At 33.8% G+C, this 19,866-nt stretch overlaps 1 protein-coding gene across 1 annotated transcript; it reads left to right on the top strand.

Moving 5' to 3' along the window:
- The first annotated feature begins 5,631 nt into the window (after positions 1-5,631).
- LOC135195922 (uncharacterized) lies at positions 5,632-6,597 on the top strand. Its single transcript, XM_064222426.1, has one exon. It carries the CDS (start codon positions 5,632-5,634, stop codon positions 6,595-6,597), a length of 966 nt encoding a protein of 321 aa, XP_064078496.1.
- The last annotated feature ends 13,269 nt before the right edge of the window (positions 6,598-19,866 follow it).

The following is a 19,866-nucleotide window of genomic DNA, read 5'->3' on the forward strand; positions in this document are numbered from 1 at the left end:
AAATGCCAAATCGAATGTCCATATTGATAACATCTTAATTAACTTAACAAAACACAATTCTCATACCGCGTAAACTGAACATGAAGGTAAAATGAATATAGTACACGATGTTCCACTGTTCAAAAGGCGAATAATAAAAACATTATTTTAAAGAAGGTTAAATAAACAATCGGGAATTAACGTATCAAACGTCAAAGTGAGATGGGGAACTGTGACCAAATTAAATAAAAAGAGAACACTAACACTGTGTAATGAAACGGCTATGAAAACAGCACTAGAAAATACTAGAGGACAATATCATTGGTCATTTAATTTCCTCCACTGCCTGGTTTTGTTGCACTAATTCAACTTCCACTTTAATTGCGTCTTTTATACTTCCATCTTAACTCCATTTCTTTTTCCATCTGCACTCACTGGCTTACTGTTGTATTTGCTTAGACAAAAAGGCCTTAGAATCGGAAAGTATGGTAGTTCGACACAAACTTACTCCCGATTTATAATTTTCTTCTGGATATCACTTCGATCATTTATTCACTTATTAGCAGGCAAAAGTGCTACACAATCATAACTCTTTAGAGCAGTGGTTCCTAAACTGGGGGCCAACGTAACAGAGTAAAAAAAAAAAAGGGGGGGGGGGGGGGGGGGGGCGGGGGGGGGGGGGGGGGGGGGGGGGGGGGGGGACATATTAAGAGGATATGTACTGATAAAATCCTTGGGTTTTATACATGCATGAGTTATGCTTGGCGTTGGGAAGTGGGATATGGACAAGTATCCTGTATAAAAACATTGGGTAACGATCTGAAATATATATATATATATATATATATATATATATATATATATATATATATATATATATATATATATAGTATATATATATATATATAAAAGGTGGATTTACAAAGTACATGTCGTCTGAGAAGAAACGTAAAAAATGTATGTAACATAATTTCTAATAATGTACAACAAAGATAATACTTCAAATAGGATGTTTCCTTGGATAAAGGTTTTCATCGTTTCTGATATTATTGTATTTTACGTCCGTCTTTCTTTTTATTTAATGAAAACCTCCTTTAACGTAGGGCTGAGACCGCATTATAAAGGAAGTAATTATGACTAGTATGCAACAAGTTATTCACAACGGGAAGAAGTAAATATGCGCTGAAGTTTCTTCTACGCCATCGAGTTTTCTATATAGCCTATAATGCTGCATGAGCCGCAACCCATGAAACTTTCAGATATGGCCCGCTGATGGGCTGTCCTATAGCGTTGCCAGACGCATGATCATGACTATATTTAACCTGAAATTATATCAAAACTACTGAGGCTAGAGGGCTGCAATTAGGTATGTTTGATGATTGGAGGGTGGATGATCAACTTACAAATTTGCAGCCCTGTAGCTTCTGTAATTTTGTTTTTAAGATCTGAAAGAAAAAAAAGCGCGGACGGACAGACAAAGCCATCTCAATAGATATTTTTTTTAAATGCATGCTAATCTCCCAAAAAATCTGGAGAAATAATCGCAGACACCAGAGGAAGACTCGAGTCCTTCGAATAAAAATACAACCGGTGGCGTAATCTCCTCAGCCAGATGTCAAATGCAGGACGTTCTCGACCCATCCTATTTCCGTCACATTCTCTCTCTCTCTCTCTCTCTCTCTCTCTCTCTCTCTCTCTCTCTCTCTCTCTCTCTCTCTCTTTTAAAAACTCTACGCTCATATTAAAAATGTCATATACTTGAAGCACCACAACTTGAATTTACGATAATTAACACACGATGGGTATAGTCTAAAAGTGAGATTAATTCTTAAATTGAATATAGATTTTAGGCCAAAGGCCAAGAACTAGGACCTATGAGGTCATTCAGCGCTGAAACGAAAACTGATAGTAAAAAAGGTTTGAAAGGAGGACTACCTCGCAGTTGCACAATGAATCAATTGTTAGAAGAGGCTGGAAAATAAGATGGAATAAAGAATATAAAACGAGGTACAGTAAAAAGAACGCGATGGGTTGCAGCTAGGGTTCGAAGGCACGCTACAAAGAACCTTAAGTAATGCCTACAGTGCACCGCGATTTTGATCATTTAAAACCGGATGTCCCAAACTCACATAGAGAAGACTAGGCAGGATCGAGCAGTGAATGATCTAATCGACCCATTTGATATAATATCTAAACACCCGAAAGCAACATAAGAAGAAAACAGCTGGAGTTGCGTTTACAGTTTACGAACTTTGCACAATTCATATTCGATCATCAGTGAGACACTTCTTTTGGTAAATCCCTATTTTATAATATTAAAACTCACAATGGTCCCATCTGAAATCATCATATCGATAATATTTGCTTTATAAAGTTCAGAGGATGAAAAGATTTAGGTTTACACGTCTAAAGAGTATAAAGGAGTTTTTCAGTAAAGTAAGTTTTAAATCGAAGACCAAAATGGTAATAAACCTGTAACCTCTTTGTGAGAAAAAGAGGAGTACCATTCAGAAGAGAGGAGCAAATAGACCGAGGCCATTCTCGGCACGAACCGACGGGGACGGAAAAATATCACCCATCTTCTAACCACGATCCCTAAATCACTGTTGTGTCCTATCAATCAATCCTTTGGGACCATTCTATACAGAATAGGGATCTGCTTTCATTCCGGCCAGCAAATATTTGTTTGGAAAAAATCCAAAAATTTTTTGTCCCCGTTCGGGGGGGGAAAAAAAGCCCCTGGAAAAAAAAAACGGAAAATTGCTGGTCCCTTTTATTGTGAAGTAAAATTATATTTTTGGTCGTCTGTACTGTTACAGACAGAATTGATTTTATAGCAAGGGAGGAAATGGTGTCAATTGAAGGAAAAATTGTTCACCTCGAATATACATATGCCTCCAACTATAAATGCTACTCTCTCTCTCTCTCTCTCTCTCTCTCTCTCTCTCTCTCTCATAATTACAACGCAAAGAATATTACCGACTTTTATTTTCACCATGAATACTGGAAACGACATAATTACACCACTAATTCAATCTCGTTATTAATCTGATGCAATACAGCAAGACAATTGTAATAAATAAAGTAGATAAATAAGCAAACCGCTATTTTCATCCACAAAGAAAAATGCAACATTAGCCATAAATGATAAGCCAATAGCGCATGTATTGGAATGCAGGCAGGTGTTTCAATTATTAAAGAAGAATAAAAAGTATAATATTTCTCATTACTTCGTCAGACAACAACAATTATTGTTTTAATATGATAATACTATACTAAAAAAGGGATAAGTGTAAACGTATTCAGATTTTCAGCGTTTACTAATATAAACTAAAATGAGTGACGTACAAGTTTTCGGTTACGACTTACTTTTTACAAACCTAGAGAGTTCCTCGTTGGAAGAGTGGTTTTCGCGCTCGGCTACCAATCCGGTGGTCCGAACTTCGATTCTCGGCTCGGCCAACGCGGAATAAGACGAATTTATCTCTAGTGATAAAAATTCATCTCTCGATATAATGTGGTTCGGATCCCACAAAAAGCTGTAAGTCCCGTTACTAGGTAAACAATTGGTTTCTAGCCACGTGAAAATATCTATTCCTTCGGGCCAGCAATAGAAGAGCTGTTAATCAGTTCAGTGGTTTGGTAAAACTAAGATATACTTAACTTACTTTATACAAAACTAGAAAACGACAGGGAGTCAAGGCACCAAGTAAAACAGGTATGAATCATGTCTAAATACGATCGTAATCTGGGTAGTGCGACAGTTTGAATGACCCTCGCCTGTTATATCACGTGCCTCTTATGACCAGTGAAACGTTAAACTAGGGCTAATTGAAATAATCGTTCCCTTGCTGTTGTCATATCTCTTATTTTCTATGCGCGTTTATTCTGCATTATTTTACTGATGGCATAATTACAAATACTCTTCATATAAAGTATAATACCATGTACTTTAAAGTTATGTAGCAGGTGGTTGTCTTTCTGGAAAGGTCGAGAGCTCATTCATCTGGTTATACATAATAATAGTTAATTACCTTGCCTAGTACCTAGTCTATATTCCTTAAAATGCTATTATAGAAAAAAAAATTTGTGCTCCTATATGTCAGTCCTATAGACGATATACCACATTTTAGTGAACAAGACCACAACTGATGGTCGAAAGCTTTAAGTTACTGAACAAAGAAATAAATATTTTTGATATAACTACATAAGGATTTTACATCATTGTGGAATATATCCCCATAAACACACTCACACACACACACACACACACACACACACACACACACACACACACACACACACACATATATATATATATATATATATATATATATATATATATATATATATATATATATATAAACACACACACACACACACACACACACATATATATATATATATATATATATATATATATATATATATATATATATAATATATATATATATATATTATACTCAAAATTAACACTCTTTTGAAGTAAGCCAAACAGGCCATTAAGTTTTGAGAAATCCCCATATTATGGAAAGGTAGGATCTAAATATTTATATTATTTGAATGTAAGGGTAATTGTTACCAGTAATCTTATCCGGAAGACTATTTAGTCATGTTTTCATCGTTCTGTGGCAACTTATCATCAACAAAATGTGGATAATGTGTCATTATGAAGAAAAACTGCATAAATGTAAAAGTCAATATTTCGTGCGCAAGAATTTCGAAATCAAAAAGTTTCAACATACTACATAAAAACGACAGCTAGGTTCCAACAACGACAGGTCAAACAAAGATTTGATGAAGAAGTATGACTAGATCTTAAAGTTTATTAGAAGGAGTGGTTGGCAGCCCTGAGCATTGTAAACACACATCCAAGTTTGTGCTCCGCTGTTATCGTCGGGTTTCGAAGGATAAAGATGGTGTAACGTACCCAGGCAGAAGAAAACTGTAACTATAACGTTTCTAGATTAAATTGAAAGAGAAAAACTGTGCTAAAGGTGTAGGACTAGTGAAATTTGGCTGTTTTTTTCGCCAGGAGGGTCCTTAGTGGCGCCGGCCAAAGTTACACCATGCCCTCAGGCTATTTGGTGACGTCAGTGAAGTGTCATTGGTGACGCAATGAGCTTTACACCAACCCGGAGACAGGACTCTGTGGGGTTGTCGTTTTCGTTCAATCCTGAAATTCGTGAAGTAAGTGAGGTAATTTTTGATTTGTTGCAAGTAAATCCTGAGGATATCACCGGATACCAGGTTTATAATGGCAATAGGGTTGTCATTAAATTTTGTAATAAGATAGCCTAGAAGTTAGTTTGTGATCTCCATGATGAAAAAGACGTAAACATTAGTGATAAGAAATCATTTCGAATATTAAACTTCAGTAGAGCATACACATACGTGTCAATTAGGTATGCGCCATTCGAAATGGAAAATGGTTTGTTGGAATACATTCTCGGAAGGTATGGGAAAGTATATGGAATTAGGCTAAACAGATTTACGCATGGACGGGAAGCAGGCCTTCTGAATGGAATACGAACAGCAAGAATGGAACTGAAAAGTAATATACCGTCATCAATGAATATTCATGGCTTTAATATTTTGTTTTTCTACAATGGACAAAACAAAACTTGTTACAAGTGTGGAAGAAGTGACCATATGGCAGTTAAATGCACATATGAGAAAGAGGATAGAATAAACATATTCAGCAATGAAGATTTTCCTGCTATGATTCCACGTGATAAAGTGAATCCTGGTGGAAAAATAAATGAAGAGGTACAGGTAGTTGGGGATAGTCAAGAACAGGTTAATGTGTACGAAGACAAAAATGAAAAGGAAGATGAGAAAAATGGAAATGAAATTAGTGTGAATGAAGACGGCAATGCAAAGGAAGACGAGAATAATGGATTTTCCTTTTTTTTTTATAATGAAATGGATGTGAATGAAGAAGACAGTGCAAAGGAAGGCGAGAATAATGGAAATGAAATGGATATAAATGAAGACAGTGCGATTGAAAAGGAAATGGATGTAAATAAAGAAAACAGTTCAAAGGAAGATGAGAAAAATGGAAATAGAAAGGAAATTGAAGTGAATGACAAAGATTTAGCAAATAATCATTTCAGCGACAATAAGACGAATAAAGGGCAAAGCCCAGATGGAATAACAACTGGTATAATAGAAGCAGAAGTACACCAAGACATGGGAGGAACAGAGGACAGTAACACCCAAATAGAACCAAGGTTGAGAGAGGGAAGTCCTTTGCATGACGAGCAGTCGTTAGATTTCATGGATTTAAAGTTCCTTAGTTGTGAAGATAAAGCTGATCATGATATCACAGTAAAGGCAGATCCAGTTGTAAATGTAGCACTACCAGAAGCGTTTTCACAAGACTTGTTTGCTGAAGGTATATCAGAGGATGCCGGGGAAGAAGCTGTCACTATTGATGACGACTCAAGTAGCAATTCAGAAGATGGTAGTGAAGTGGGAGGAGTACCTGACATCGATGATAGAAAAGACTCTGAGAAGAAAAGTGAATGGTCTGTTAAAGTGAAGTCAGGGGGGAAATTAAAATTGAGAAAGAACAAGAATAAAAAGAATATTGCGAAAAAGAGGAAAATAGTTTAGGAACTTATAGATTTACTGCTTTATTAATCCTTTATATCATTCATTATGGCATTTAATGTTGCCACAATCAATATAAATGGCTTGAATGAGGAAAACAAACAAATTAAGTTTATATCAATGGCTAAATATCATAAATTGGAAATTGTAATGTTGCAGGAACATAATATAAAGTGTATCAGTAAATTAAGCTATGTTAGTAAATATTATGAAATATTCATACTATAACCACGCTTGAAAGGAGGTGGTTAGCCATATTGATAAGTAAGCGTTTGTCACCGTTTATATCATAAACCAGGAATCAGATGTGGAGGGCCGTATAATAAGTTTACGCGTTCGTATTGGTGAACAAGTGTTATTCTTGTTAAATGTGTATGCACCATCAGGTACTGGTAAGAAAAAGGAGAGGGAGATTTTTTTGATGAATTGTGTTATTATTTGAGGCATAATGTTGATGATATCATTTTTGGTGGGGACTTTAACTCTGTAACTAACGCTAGAGACGTAAGTAATGGAGATGATAAATTGATCTCTAAGAAATTTACTCTGTTATCAAAGGCAATTGGTTTGAAAGATGTTACCAATACGAATATTTCAAAGGACCATACTTATATAAAAGGAAACTATGCTTCTCGCATTGACAGGATATATGTGACTAAACTGTATTCAAATATCAATGTATGTGAAACGATTCCTGTATCATTTTCAGATCATAATATGGTTGTAACCAGTATCAAAGTTAAATCACCTTCTATTGGAAGAGGTGTATGGAAATTAAATGTAAGTCTGTTAGCTCAGGATGAGGTGAAAGAAAAATTTAAAGTTCTGTGGGTGAGTCTTAAAAAGGGAAAAGGTAATTTCAGAGATATACTAGAATGGTGGGATCATTGTAAAATTCAAATAAAACGATTCTTTATAAAAGAGTCTAAACAGATAGCATCAGAAAAATATGGTTTGATCAATCTCTTGCAACAAAGGCTTAAAGATTTATACATGAAAGCAGGGGATGATGGTGTAGAATTTACAATAATAACTTCAATAAAAGAGAGGGTAGAAAAACTGAAAAATGATATTTGTGAAGGGGTAAAGGTAAGAACAAAAATTAAAGACAAAATAGAAGGAGAAAGGTTATCATGCCACTTATTAAGGAAAGAGAAAAAAACAAGGTAATCGTGTATTACGTAATATCGTGGGGCCTGAAGGACAAGTATTGGATAAAACAGATGCCATTTATACTATTCTACAGAATTTTATAAAGAATTATATAGGAAAGTTGATGTTGAACTTCACGTGAAGGAGAAGTTCATAGCATTATGTAATAATAGACTAAGGAAGAAGAGGACTGTGAAAATGTGGTTGATGATATTACAGAAAATGAGTTAAGTGCTGTAATTAAGAATTTGAATAATGGGAAAGCACCAGGTATGGACGGGTTACCGACAGAATGCTATAAGGAATTTTTACCCATAATAAAAGATGAGCTATTAATGGTTATTAAGAAAGTACTTGAATGCAAATATTTGACTTCTTCACAAAATATAGGATTGATCAAACTCCTTAGCAAAGGAACTAAGGGGAATACCCTTAATGACTGGAGGCCTATTTCATTTTTAAATGTCGATTATAAAATAATTGCGAAAATATTAGCATACAGGTTAAAGATTGTCATGCCAAAATTAATCTCTGAAGAACAATATTGTAGTGTAAATAAGGGAAAAGGAAATCTATCAAAACTGAAATAATAATAACATTCGAGATATCATCCACTATGTCAATGAGAATAGATTAAGTGGAGCTGTTTTAAAACTAGATTGGGCAAAGGCCTTTGATACTGTCGATCATGACTTCTTGTTCAAAATAATGCAAAAACTGGGAATACCATGCATATTTGCGAGTGGATAAAAATCCTTTATAAGAATTGTATGAGTCGGTTATGTATTAATGGGTATTTAGGTAACCCCTTTCCCATTGAAAGATCAGTAAGACAAGGATGCCCTCTCTCTATGCTACTGTATGTTTAATATCAGGAGTCATTATATTTTGAAATTAAGCAAAATGAAGGCATCAAGCCAATTCAACTTCCAAATAACACTAATGTATGTGTTCAAGAATATGCTGATGATTCATCAATTTTTATAGTTAATGATCAGTCTTTGGTGGAAGTATGTAAGGTAAATAAATGAATTTGAAGAAGCATCGGGGGCTAAACTGAATAAAAATAAAAGTAGTATTACTGATATAGGAAACTGAAAGGGTAGAACAGACTGGCCTACACCTTGGTTGGAAACCGAGATTGAACTGAAGATCTTAGGGATTTTTTATTGTCAGACAGAAGTCGAGACTATGGCAAAGAACTGGGATAGCACTGTGAGCAAGGTAGAAAGAGCAGTAAATATGTTATCTGATAGATATCTTACCATTTTTCAGAGAGCCATAATCATAAATTCTATGTTGCTGTCAAAAGTCAAAAGGTATCTAGCTAGCTCATACAATACCATTAAGCATATATGCTCAGAAAATAAATAGCATAATTTTTAGGTATTTGTGGAAAGGGAAATATCAACCTGTAGGTAGAGTTACTTTGTTTTTGCCTATGAATGAAGGTGGATTAAACATAATAAGTGTATACCACAAAGCTGCGGCTATTCTTGCTGCCACAAGCCTTAAGGAAGCTCTGAATGATAGGGAAATGACCATATATTACTGTAAGATAAGATTAAGCCATTTGGTAGAGACTGCTCCCTGCCACAGATGTGTCATTTGTTACTCTGATTCTATACCAAAGCAATTGAGGGTATAAGAGCAGTGTGTAATCATAAATATTTCCCCATTGTTAAAAGTAAACATATTTACGATGAGCTTTTTTCCAAGGTTCCCGCAAAAGTTGAAAGCAATTACCCTCTGCTGTGTTGGGGGAGAGTATGGAAAAAACATAAATTAACAAATTAATTGGTATTCGGGAGAGAGAATTTTGTTCAAATATGTACATGAGGTATTGCCCACAAATGGTAAGACTAAAAAAACATGAAAACTAAGAGACAATGGAAATTGTAACTTTGTAATGAACAAGAATACACAATGCTTGTATTTTATTTTGTATTAAGATAAAAAAAAATTTCGATGGTTTAGTGTAAAATTATCATCAATGTGTTCTATTAATAAGAGAAATTTGTTCAACCTTTTGTACTTTGATTTTGATTAACAAAACAACCAGGGACAAAAATACAGCAATTATTTTAGTGTGTAATTATCTGTATGTTGTTTGGATTAGCAGAGTTAAAAACCTAGATGAAAGAGGTATGATTCATTATTTCAAAGGTAGGCTTAATTATTGTAAATGGATGTTAAAGTCAGTTTATGGGCAAAAGATTAATAAGTTAGTCACGGAAGACTTCTTGGAGACGGTGTTATGAGCAAAAAGGGCTTCTTTGAGAATAGCAAAAACAATGTAACTTGAAATTGTGCTTCCTATATGTAAGGGTTTCTTTCTCTTAGGGGCCGGTGAGCACTCCATAAGAGCCCTCTCGGAGGGGGAGGATGATAGCCATAAGATCCTCCTCTGGCGAGGGAGGAGCAATACCCGGTCCCACACTGATGTATTTTTTATGTTGTGAGTTAACCACATATTGTAGTCTTTTATAGAGCATACGTATACTGTGCAAAGACTACATTGTACATGAGATTACTATGTAAAAATATGTATATATATGGATGTATAAATTTACAATAAAATAAAAAAAGTATAATTCAGCGTGAAAGCCCATTCTATCTTTACCCAACAGAAATTAGTGCATTCACCCTAGGAAGATAAGCCACTGATCTGTTTCCTGATGGAAGGCCTTTCAGATCCAACTATCATCACTATCTCCTGCTTCCTGTGTTTTTTTTCTTTTCTTAGTGGGGTGGGGGGGGCAGCGACAATTTTCCCGAATCATTTACGCTTCTCATACATTTATACTTTCGGCTCTCTTCTTTCAAACTCAATCTTCCTTCGTTCTTAAGTTTTCCAGTAAAAACCATTACTAGATGAATTCATTTTTCCTCAGTATTCTAATTTCTGAATTTTCCCTAAGGTATGAATGACGGCCTTCATATTTACGAAGATGGATTTGTATGAAAAAAAGTGGAAAGATAAATGCTATCAGTATTCAAAGAAACACCCAATCAGATTAAAGTTAGACGTGAAAAAATAAATTAACTTCGACCTCACCGAAATACGACAGAGGGGGAAAATTACATAAACCCAAAACGGAACGAATGATTTCGCTCGCGTTTATCCCGCGTAAGTTGCAAAAGTATTGCAGTGTAATATTATCCTAAAACAATACGCGAGCGCTAGTGTATTTCGTCTTCTCCCGATTCCAATACAAAAATAAGAGCGAACTTTACAACCGACTATTCATGGATTGCGTATATGTTTTCTCAGATTGAAGGTGATGGCGCGAGAGTCGCCATTTTTTTTAACGTCCATAACATCACCTGAACTTCTCTCGGACGAAAAGTAATCCAGTATTTAAATGTTGGAAGGCGGCTGTAAACCTTTCTTGCTTTCTATTTACGAGACGCTCAATGGTGAGGCAGAATAAGTGAAATTTAGAATATCAGAAAAACACGAATAACCTGAACATTTAACACAGATACGTATCTGATTCCACACAATGATTCCAATTAAAAAAAAAATTTATAACAGATCTTAAGTGAAAATGAACATAGAAAAAAAAAAAAAAATAGGAGAAAAAAAAAAAAAACTGTTAGAATAATCATCGGGTATGAAGGGGGGTTTTTATGAATTCAACTATTTTCCCTTAAAACACTCAGATAACAGAAATTTCACAGCCAAGTCACTTTCTGTGCATGTGCGCGCAGGCGCATTTTTCTTTGAAGAAGAGAACAAATTTGACCAAGGCTAAAAAATTAAAAACGGTGAAAACTGAAGGAAACACTATAAGAATTACTAGTTCTATGTTCTGTCTTTTATTCCTTGTTTAATGGCCTGCTGTTTTAAAGGCAGTTATTCTTTAAAGATCAGCCATTTTGATATAGATGATTCATGAGATGTTTGAGCTTCAAAATAAATAAATATCGTCGTTCTGATCCTCGGCCATTTATTGTACTTAATAAATCACCTTCCAGTCGGTTCTCGAAGTCAAAGTACTTCTCAAAATGCTATTTAAACAACGTATTGCCCAGCTCGGTGGTTATCTTCAAGACTTGGCGGATCTAGAAATCTTTCATTATGGCCACTCAGGATCATATATATACTATATATATATATATATATATATATATATATATATATATATACATATACATATTGTTACGATGTACCAAGTATCTGGTTATTACACTTACCATTCATTTAATGTTACCTCACAAAAGCCAGACACCGAACCATCATAACACGTTAAACGATCTGAATACTCTAAAGACAACAGTGATCCCTTAACACTTACCAGTATTGCAGAAAATCAGACTAAGTTCATCAAAACAGGTGTGAGGTAATCTTGTAAGTAATTAAATTAACCAAAGGGCAGCACTCCATCAACAACTTGAAAACTTTAAGTATTTCCCTGATTTCAGAAGTCTAAGTACTTTCCTGGTTCTAAGTCACTTCAAGTAAATTGAAGGAAGGGAAAGCAAATCAATTACCACTCTATGTTTCTACCTATCATCAATATAATCAAATGAAAATATTACTGGATAAAAATAAAATACATTATAAAAATTTTAAATACAAATTTTTTTTATTTTTATTAAATTCAAAATTTATAAGTGAAATTCACAATATCAAGGAAAATTACTGTTACTGAAAAGAAAGTAAGTTTAATTAATTCTTGAATCAAATTACTACTAGATGTTAAAGACTACTAGATGGTTGTGAAGGTTTGGTAAAAACTGTTGGTTACAGTGTTTTGAGTGAAAAAGATTTACACTTTTACACATTGCGTATTTTTGTGTTTGTGATTGTTCCATTGTTTGTGCACTTGTTCATTTTCTTATTGAAGTGTCTTTTTATTTTATATTTTCATTTACATTCACAATTTAATTGACTTTTCAATGCTTAATCATTGCACATTTAATTAAATTTAACACTTGTGAATTAATTTGCATTTACTTAGAATTCTTTTCAAGTTTTGTTGTTGTTTAGCACTTGTGAATTAACTTCAAATTTTCAATTATTGCCTAACACTTTTGAATTTTGATTGAATTAATTTTCATGAATTTTGTGATAAATTAATTTTGATTTAATTTTACTTAATTTGATTCAAGAATTAATTAAACTTTACTTTCTTTTCAAGTAACAGTAATTTTCCTTGATATTGTGAATTTCACTTATAAATTTTGAATTTAATAAAAAAAATTTGTATTTAAAATTTTTATAAGTATTTTATTTTTATCCCAGTATATTTTCATTTGATTATATTGATGATAGGTAGAAACATAGAGTGGTAATTGATTTGCTTTCCTTCAATTTACTTGAAGTGACTTAGAACCAGGAAAGTACTTAGACTTCTGAAATCAGGGAAATACTTAAAGTTTTCAAGTTGTTGATGGAGTGCTGCCCTTTGGTTAATTTAATTACTTACAAGATTACCTCACACCTGTTTTGATGAACTTAGTCTGATTTTCTGCAATACTGGTAAGTGTTAAGGGATCACTGTTGTCTTTAGAGTATTCAGTCGTTTAAACGTGTTATGAGGGTTCAGGTGTCTGGCTTTTGTGAGGTAACATTAAATGAATGGTAAGTGTAATAACCAGATACTTGGTACATCGTAACAATATGTATATGTATATATATATATATATATATATATATATATATATATATATATATATATATATATATATGACCTGAGTGGCCATAATGAAAGATTTCTAGATCCGCCAGTGCTTGCAGGTAACCACCGAGCCTGGGCAATACGTTGTTTAAATAGCATTTTGAGAAGTACTTGACTCGAGAACCGACTGGAAGGTGATTTATTAAGTACAATAAATGGCCGAGGATCAGAACGACGATATTTATTTATTTTGAAGCTCAAACATCTCATGAATCATCTATATCAAAATGGCTGATCTTTAAAGAATAACTGCCTTTAAAACAGCAGGCCATTAAACAAGGAATAAAAGACAGAACATAGAACTAGTAATTCTTATAGTGTTTCCTTCAGTTTTCACCGTTTTTAATTTTTTAGCCTTGGTCAAAATTTGTCTTCTTCAAAGAAAAATGCGCCTGCGCGCACATGCACAGAAAGTGACTTGGCTGTGAAATTTCTGTTATCTGAGTGTTTTAAGGGAAAATAGTTGAATCATAAAAACCCTTCAATACACGATGATTATTCTAACAGTTTTTCTCCTATTTTTTTTTTTTTTCTATGTTCATTTTCACTTAGATCTGTTATAAATTTTTTTTGTTTTTTTTTTAATTGGAATCATTGTGTGAATCAGATACGTATCTGTGTGAAATGTTCAGGTTATTCGTGTTTTCTGATATTCTAAATTTCAACTTATTCTGCACCATTGAGCGTCTCGTAAATAGAAAGCAAGAAAAGGTTTACAGCCGCCTTCCAACAGTAAATACTGGATTCTTTTCGTCCGAGAGAAGTTCAGGTGATGTTATGGACGTAAAAATGCGACTCTCGCGCCATCACCTTCAATCTGAGAAAACATATACGCAATCCATGAATAGTCGGTTGTAAAGTTCGCTCTTATTTTTGTATTGGAATCGGGAGAAGACGAAATACACTAGCGCTCGCGTATTGTTTTAGGATAATATTACACTGCAATACTTTTGCAACTTACGCGGGATAAACGCGAGCGAAATCATTCGTTCCGTTTTGGGTTTATGTAATTTTCCCCCTCTGTCGTATTTCGGTGAGGTCGAAGTTAATTTATTTTTTCACGTCTAACTTTAATCTGATTGGGTGTTTCTTTGAATACTGATAGCATTTATCTTTCCACTTTTTTTCATACAAATCCATCTTCGTAAATATGAAGGCCGTCATTCATACCTTAGGGAAAATTCAGAAATTAGAATACTGAGAAAAATGAATTCATCTAGTAATGGTTTTTACTGGAAAACTTAAGAACGAAGGAAGATTGAGTTTTTGAAAGAAGAGAGCCGAAAGTATAAATGAATGAGAAGCGTAAATGATTCGGGAAAATTGTCGCTGCCCCCCCCCCCCCCACCCCACCAAGAAAAGAAAAAAACACAGGAAGCAGGAGATAGTGATGATAGTTGGATCTGAAAGGCCTTCCATCAGGAAACAGATCAGTGGCTTATCTTCCTAGGGTGAATGCACTAATTTCTGTTGGGTAAAGATAGAATGGGCTTTCACGCTGAATTATACTTTTTTTATTTTATTGTAAATTTATACATCCATATATATACATATTTTTACATAGTAATCTCATGTACAATGTAGTCTTTGCACAGTATACGTATGCTCTATAAAAGACTACAATATGTGGTTAACTCACAACATAAAAAATACATCAGTGTGGGACCGGGTATTGCTCCTCCCTCGCCAGAGGAGGATCTTATGGCTATCAGCCTCCCCCTCCGAGGAGGGCTCTTATGGAGTGCTCACCGGCCCCTAAGAGAAAGAAACCCTTACATATAGGAAGCACAATTTCAAGTTACATTGTTTTTGCTATTCTCAAAGAAGCCCTTTTTGCTCATTAACACCGTCTCCAAGAAGTCTTCCGTGACTAACTTATTAATCTTTTGCCCATAAACTGACTTTAACATCCATTTACAATAATTAAGCCTACCTTTGTTTGAAATAATGAATCATACCTCTTTCATCTATGGTTTTTAACTCTGCTAATCCAAACAACATACAGATAATTACACACTAAAATAATTGCTGTATTTTTGTCCCTGGTTGTTTTGTTAATCAAAATCAAAGTACAAAAGGTTGAACAAATTTCTCTTATTAATAGAACACATTGATGATAATTTTACACTAAACCAATCGAAATTTTTTTTTATCTTAATACAAAAATAAAATACAAGCATTGTGTATTCTTGTTCATTACAAAGGTTACAATTTCCATTGTCTCTTAGTTTCATGTTTTTTAGTCTTACATTTGTGGGCAATACCTCATGTACATATTTGAACAAAAATTCTCTCTCCCGAATACCAATTAATTTGTTATTTATGTTTTTCCATACTCTCCCCCAACACAGCAGAGGGTAATTGCTTTCAACTTTTGCGGGAACCTTGGAAAAAAGCTCATCGTAAATATGTTTACTTTTAACAATGGGGAAATATTTATGATTACACACTGCTCTTATACCCTCAATTGCTTTGGTATAGAATGCAGGAGTAACAAATGACACATCTGTGCAGGGAGCAGTCTCTACCAAATGGCTTAATCTTATCTTACAGTAATATATGGTCATTTCCCTATCATTCAGAGCTTCCTTAAGGCTTGTGGCAGCAAAGAATAGCCGCAGCTTTGTGGTATACTTATTATGTTTTAATCCACCTTCATCATAGGCAAAAACAAAGTAACTCTACCTACAGGTTGATATTTCCCTTTCCACAAATACCTAAAAATTATGCTATTTATTTTCTGAGATATATTTTGCTTAATGGTATATATATATATATATATATAGATATATATATATATATATATATATATATATATATATATATAATGTTGTGTGCATGCATGTGTGTGTTACTCATCTAAAATTGATGATTTGTTCCATTTGTCGATTAATAAAATATGTATTGCCTAATTAATAGCTATCTGTGAACGGGTAATGGGATTTTTGTTTTTTAATAAAATAATTGATCAATCTTATAAAAGGTTACATTTTTCAGGCTGCATTATTCACTGAGAAATAAGAGTGCAAGAGTCATTGATAAAATAACAAAATCTTGATTAAATGAAATAGAGAAGGTACTCGGTGGCTCAGCTGCGTTTCCACAAAGGTCAACTCCAGATCCTCATATCCGTTTCTTGACTGTATCTTGAGAGAAATGATTGCATTTCCCACCGTCTCTAATCGTCATCAGACGTACATTTTATTTAGTTATCATATAAATTAAACAGGCCATTAAAAGGAATTTTAAATTTGAAAGTCATTTTTGGATATTGTGGCGACTAAATTAAAGTCAGGCTGGCTCATATAAAGGTGCCTATCGTTAGGGATAGACTTTACGCCATTTTTAAAACCAGAAATTATTTGGGGACTTTGTGAAAATCAGAAACGATTACATATTTATAGGTTAACCACAATTAAGTTGATGGGAAATTTTGCCTCCAAATCTGTATTTTTTCACAAGCATGTATGGTACATTTATGAATGCCAGTAATATATATATATATATATATATATATATATATATATATATATATATATATATATATATATATATATATATATATATATATGTTATATATATATATATATATATATATATATATGTATATATATATGTGTGTGTGTGTGTGTGTGTGTGTGTGTGTGTGTGTGTGTGTGTGTATAGAAATTTAACTCACGCAAACACTGGTTATCTAGTACATTTTCAACTCGTCTCATCAAATATTGTTTGATCCCTCAACGAAATTATTTTACTTCTGATGATGCTGGCATTTACGAGTGAAAAAAAAATACTAACTAGAATAAAAAATAAAACGGATAATAATTTGTCTAGTAATCAGTTTTCTGAGAAACCATATTACAAAAGAACTTTGAACCATGCAGTGCGAGATTGATGAAATATAAAGGAGTTCATTCTCATACTCCACTGGCTTCATCGATGACTCATTGTCTCCGTTATAGCCGGCAATTAACTGTTAACAAGAGGTGCGTCATTTGCATCTTGTAAAAGTAGATGTCAGTCCGTAATATTGCGCTTAAATTTCAAAACAAACACGTAAATAAAAAAGAAATAAAGTTTGGTGTAAGGCCACCGAAAATAGATCTCTCTTTCGGTGGTCTAGGTATAATGTATGAGCAGCGACCCACGAAACTTTAAGCGCCACCCGGTGGTGGCTTGGCTTGCATCATTACGAGACGCACGATTAAGGCTAACCTTAACCTTTAAACATTGTTTTTAAAAAACTACCGAGGCTAGAGGGCTGCAATTTGGTATGTTTGATGATTGGAGGGTGGATGATCAACATACCAATTTGCAACCCTCTAACCTCAGTAGTTTTAAGATCTGAGGGCGGATAGAAAAGTACGGACGGACGGACTAATCATCTTAATAGTTACCTTTCACAGAAAACGAAAACTAAAAAAAAAAGTCTCATTAACCGCCCTTATTGTATTTCTTCTGCAATTCTGGATCACCTTGAATTAGACTTTATATTTAACACAGTAAGTTACTAACTCTCAGCATGAGGAACTTGGGTACTTAACCACTTTATTAACAGTTAACTTCATTTTTTTTTTTTTTTTTTTGACGGAGCTCGTTAAAAAAAAAAAAAAAAACTATTATTCGGTAAGCGAAAATGTAAAACTAAGCCATTTAAGCTATAAAACAGGAAATAGCTCTAAATCCGGCTTTTCACTTCGCCTTTTTATAGTGAAATAAAAACGTTTAATGTCTATAAAAATTTCACCAACGTTAACGCTAGCAGAGTAAATCTTCGGAGATATCCCGTCTTTTATAGCATTTCAATCGGCGGCTGTGAAGAAATAAAAGTTGTTTACGTTCGGGAAGCCTTTGAAAGGACCTTCCAGTATATAGTATAGGCACTGGGGTCGAATAGTTTAGGCGGTAAGATTTCAGAAACATACTAATAAAAATCTAAGGTGGATAAGCAGGGGCTACCACGGGAAGTTTGAAGGTCATTACATACTTGAATCGTTGTTTAGTGGGTGAAGGGCGAGTGAAAGTCTGAGGCGAAATGGCAGAGAACGGAAATATTTGTTCTTGGAATTTATTTTTTTATCTTAAATCTGCTCACTCATCCATAGCATCGAGAAATAACTAAGTGTTCCGTTTTCAATAAGTTAGAGGAAACTCGTTTATAAACTAAAAATTTCTATATTACATTAATCTTATTAACAAACACGCACAGGCACACCCACGCACACACACACTCACACACACACACATACACACAGACACATCACACACACACACACACACACATATATATATATATATATATATATATATATATATATATATATATATATATATATATATATATATATATATATATATATATGTATATTTAATATATATATATAATATATATATATATATAGGCAATTTCTTTCTTAATTTTAATCTTGTCTGTCAAGGTGTTCAATGAAGCATCTTTCACCGGTACTTAACTTGGTCAAATACAAATAACATTTGTGTAATTGTCTCCACCAATATCCAAAGTATTCTTTGGATGTTGGTCTCCACTTGCAGGTCTCGTCACGTTCGGGTTCCAGGTGAAGGATTTGCCTTTCCAACAGTTGTTGAACTGCTTTTTTTTATTTCTTTTCAATTTCTATATAAATTCTTCATTGTTTTAACAAACAGTGATTTTTTCAACGTTTTTAAGCAATAATTAAGTTTCCAGCCTACACTATGATGTTCGTCTTCATCTATTTGTATTCATGAAGTTATTTCACTTCTTCTTCTTTTACTCTCTCCTTGACCAATCTACTAAATCTAGTTATTTTATTATCATTTACTTAATCATCATTCATTTTCACAACACTCACCCAAACATGTTTCTCTGTGGGGACATCCTCCATTTCCAAAGAGGTGATTATAGACTTAAACATGTCCCCTTGTTCTTGACATTGTGCAAGTTAAAGAGCTCTTTGGTTTGGGAATGACTAGTTAATGTGAGGCTAGTCACATCTGTCACTAATCATATCCGGTCAAAAACATCAGATTTATTGCCGGTTCTACTAATTTTACCAGACTTTATCATAAGATAAAAGAAAGCTTGAGTAAAATTTCTTTTTTTTTCTTTTTTTTTTTTTTTTTTTTCAAGTAGAAGTTTCTTTCGAAAAGGGAAACTGGAGATATTTTCAGAGTTTGTCGGGGGAAGTGAAAGAAACAGTGGAACTTCGTTAACATGGTGAAGCCATTCGGAAAAATGCGTCTGAAATGTCGAAATTTTTTGTGTCATTCGACACAATATTATGATGTACACACATGTGCTCTCTTCTATCAATACACATTAAAATTACCTGTGTAACAGAAAAAGAACAACTACGTTACATGCCACAAAGGGATTGTGGCGAAATGAAATGCTCTCAAATAATTTCATATAAAGCAAAGTGGAACAAGAAAT

Source organism: Macrobrachium nipponense, chromosome 17 (genome assembly GCF_015104395.2).
Source record: "Macrobrachium nipponense isolate FS-2020 chromosome 17, ASM1510439v2, whole genome shotgun sequence".
Classification (NCBI taxonomy): Eukaryota; Metazoa; Arthropoda; class Malacostraca; order Decapoda; family Palaemonidae; genus Macrobrachium; species Macrobrachium nipponense.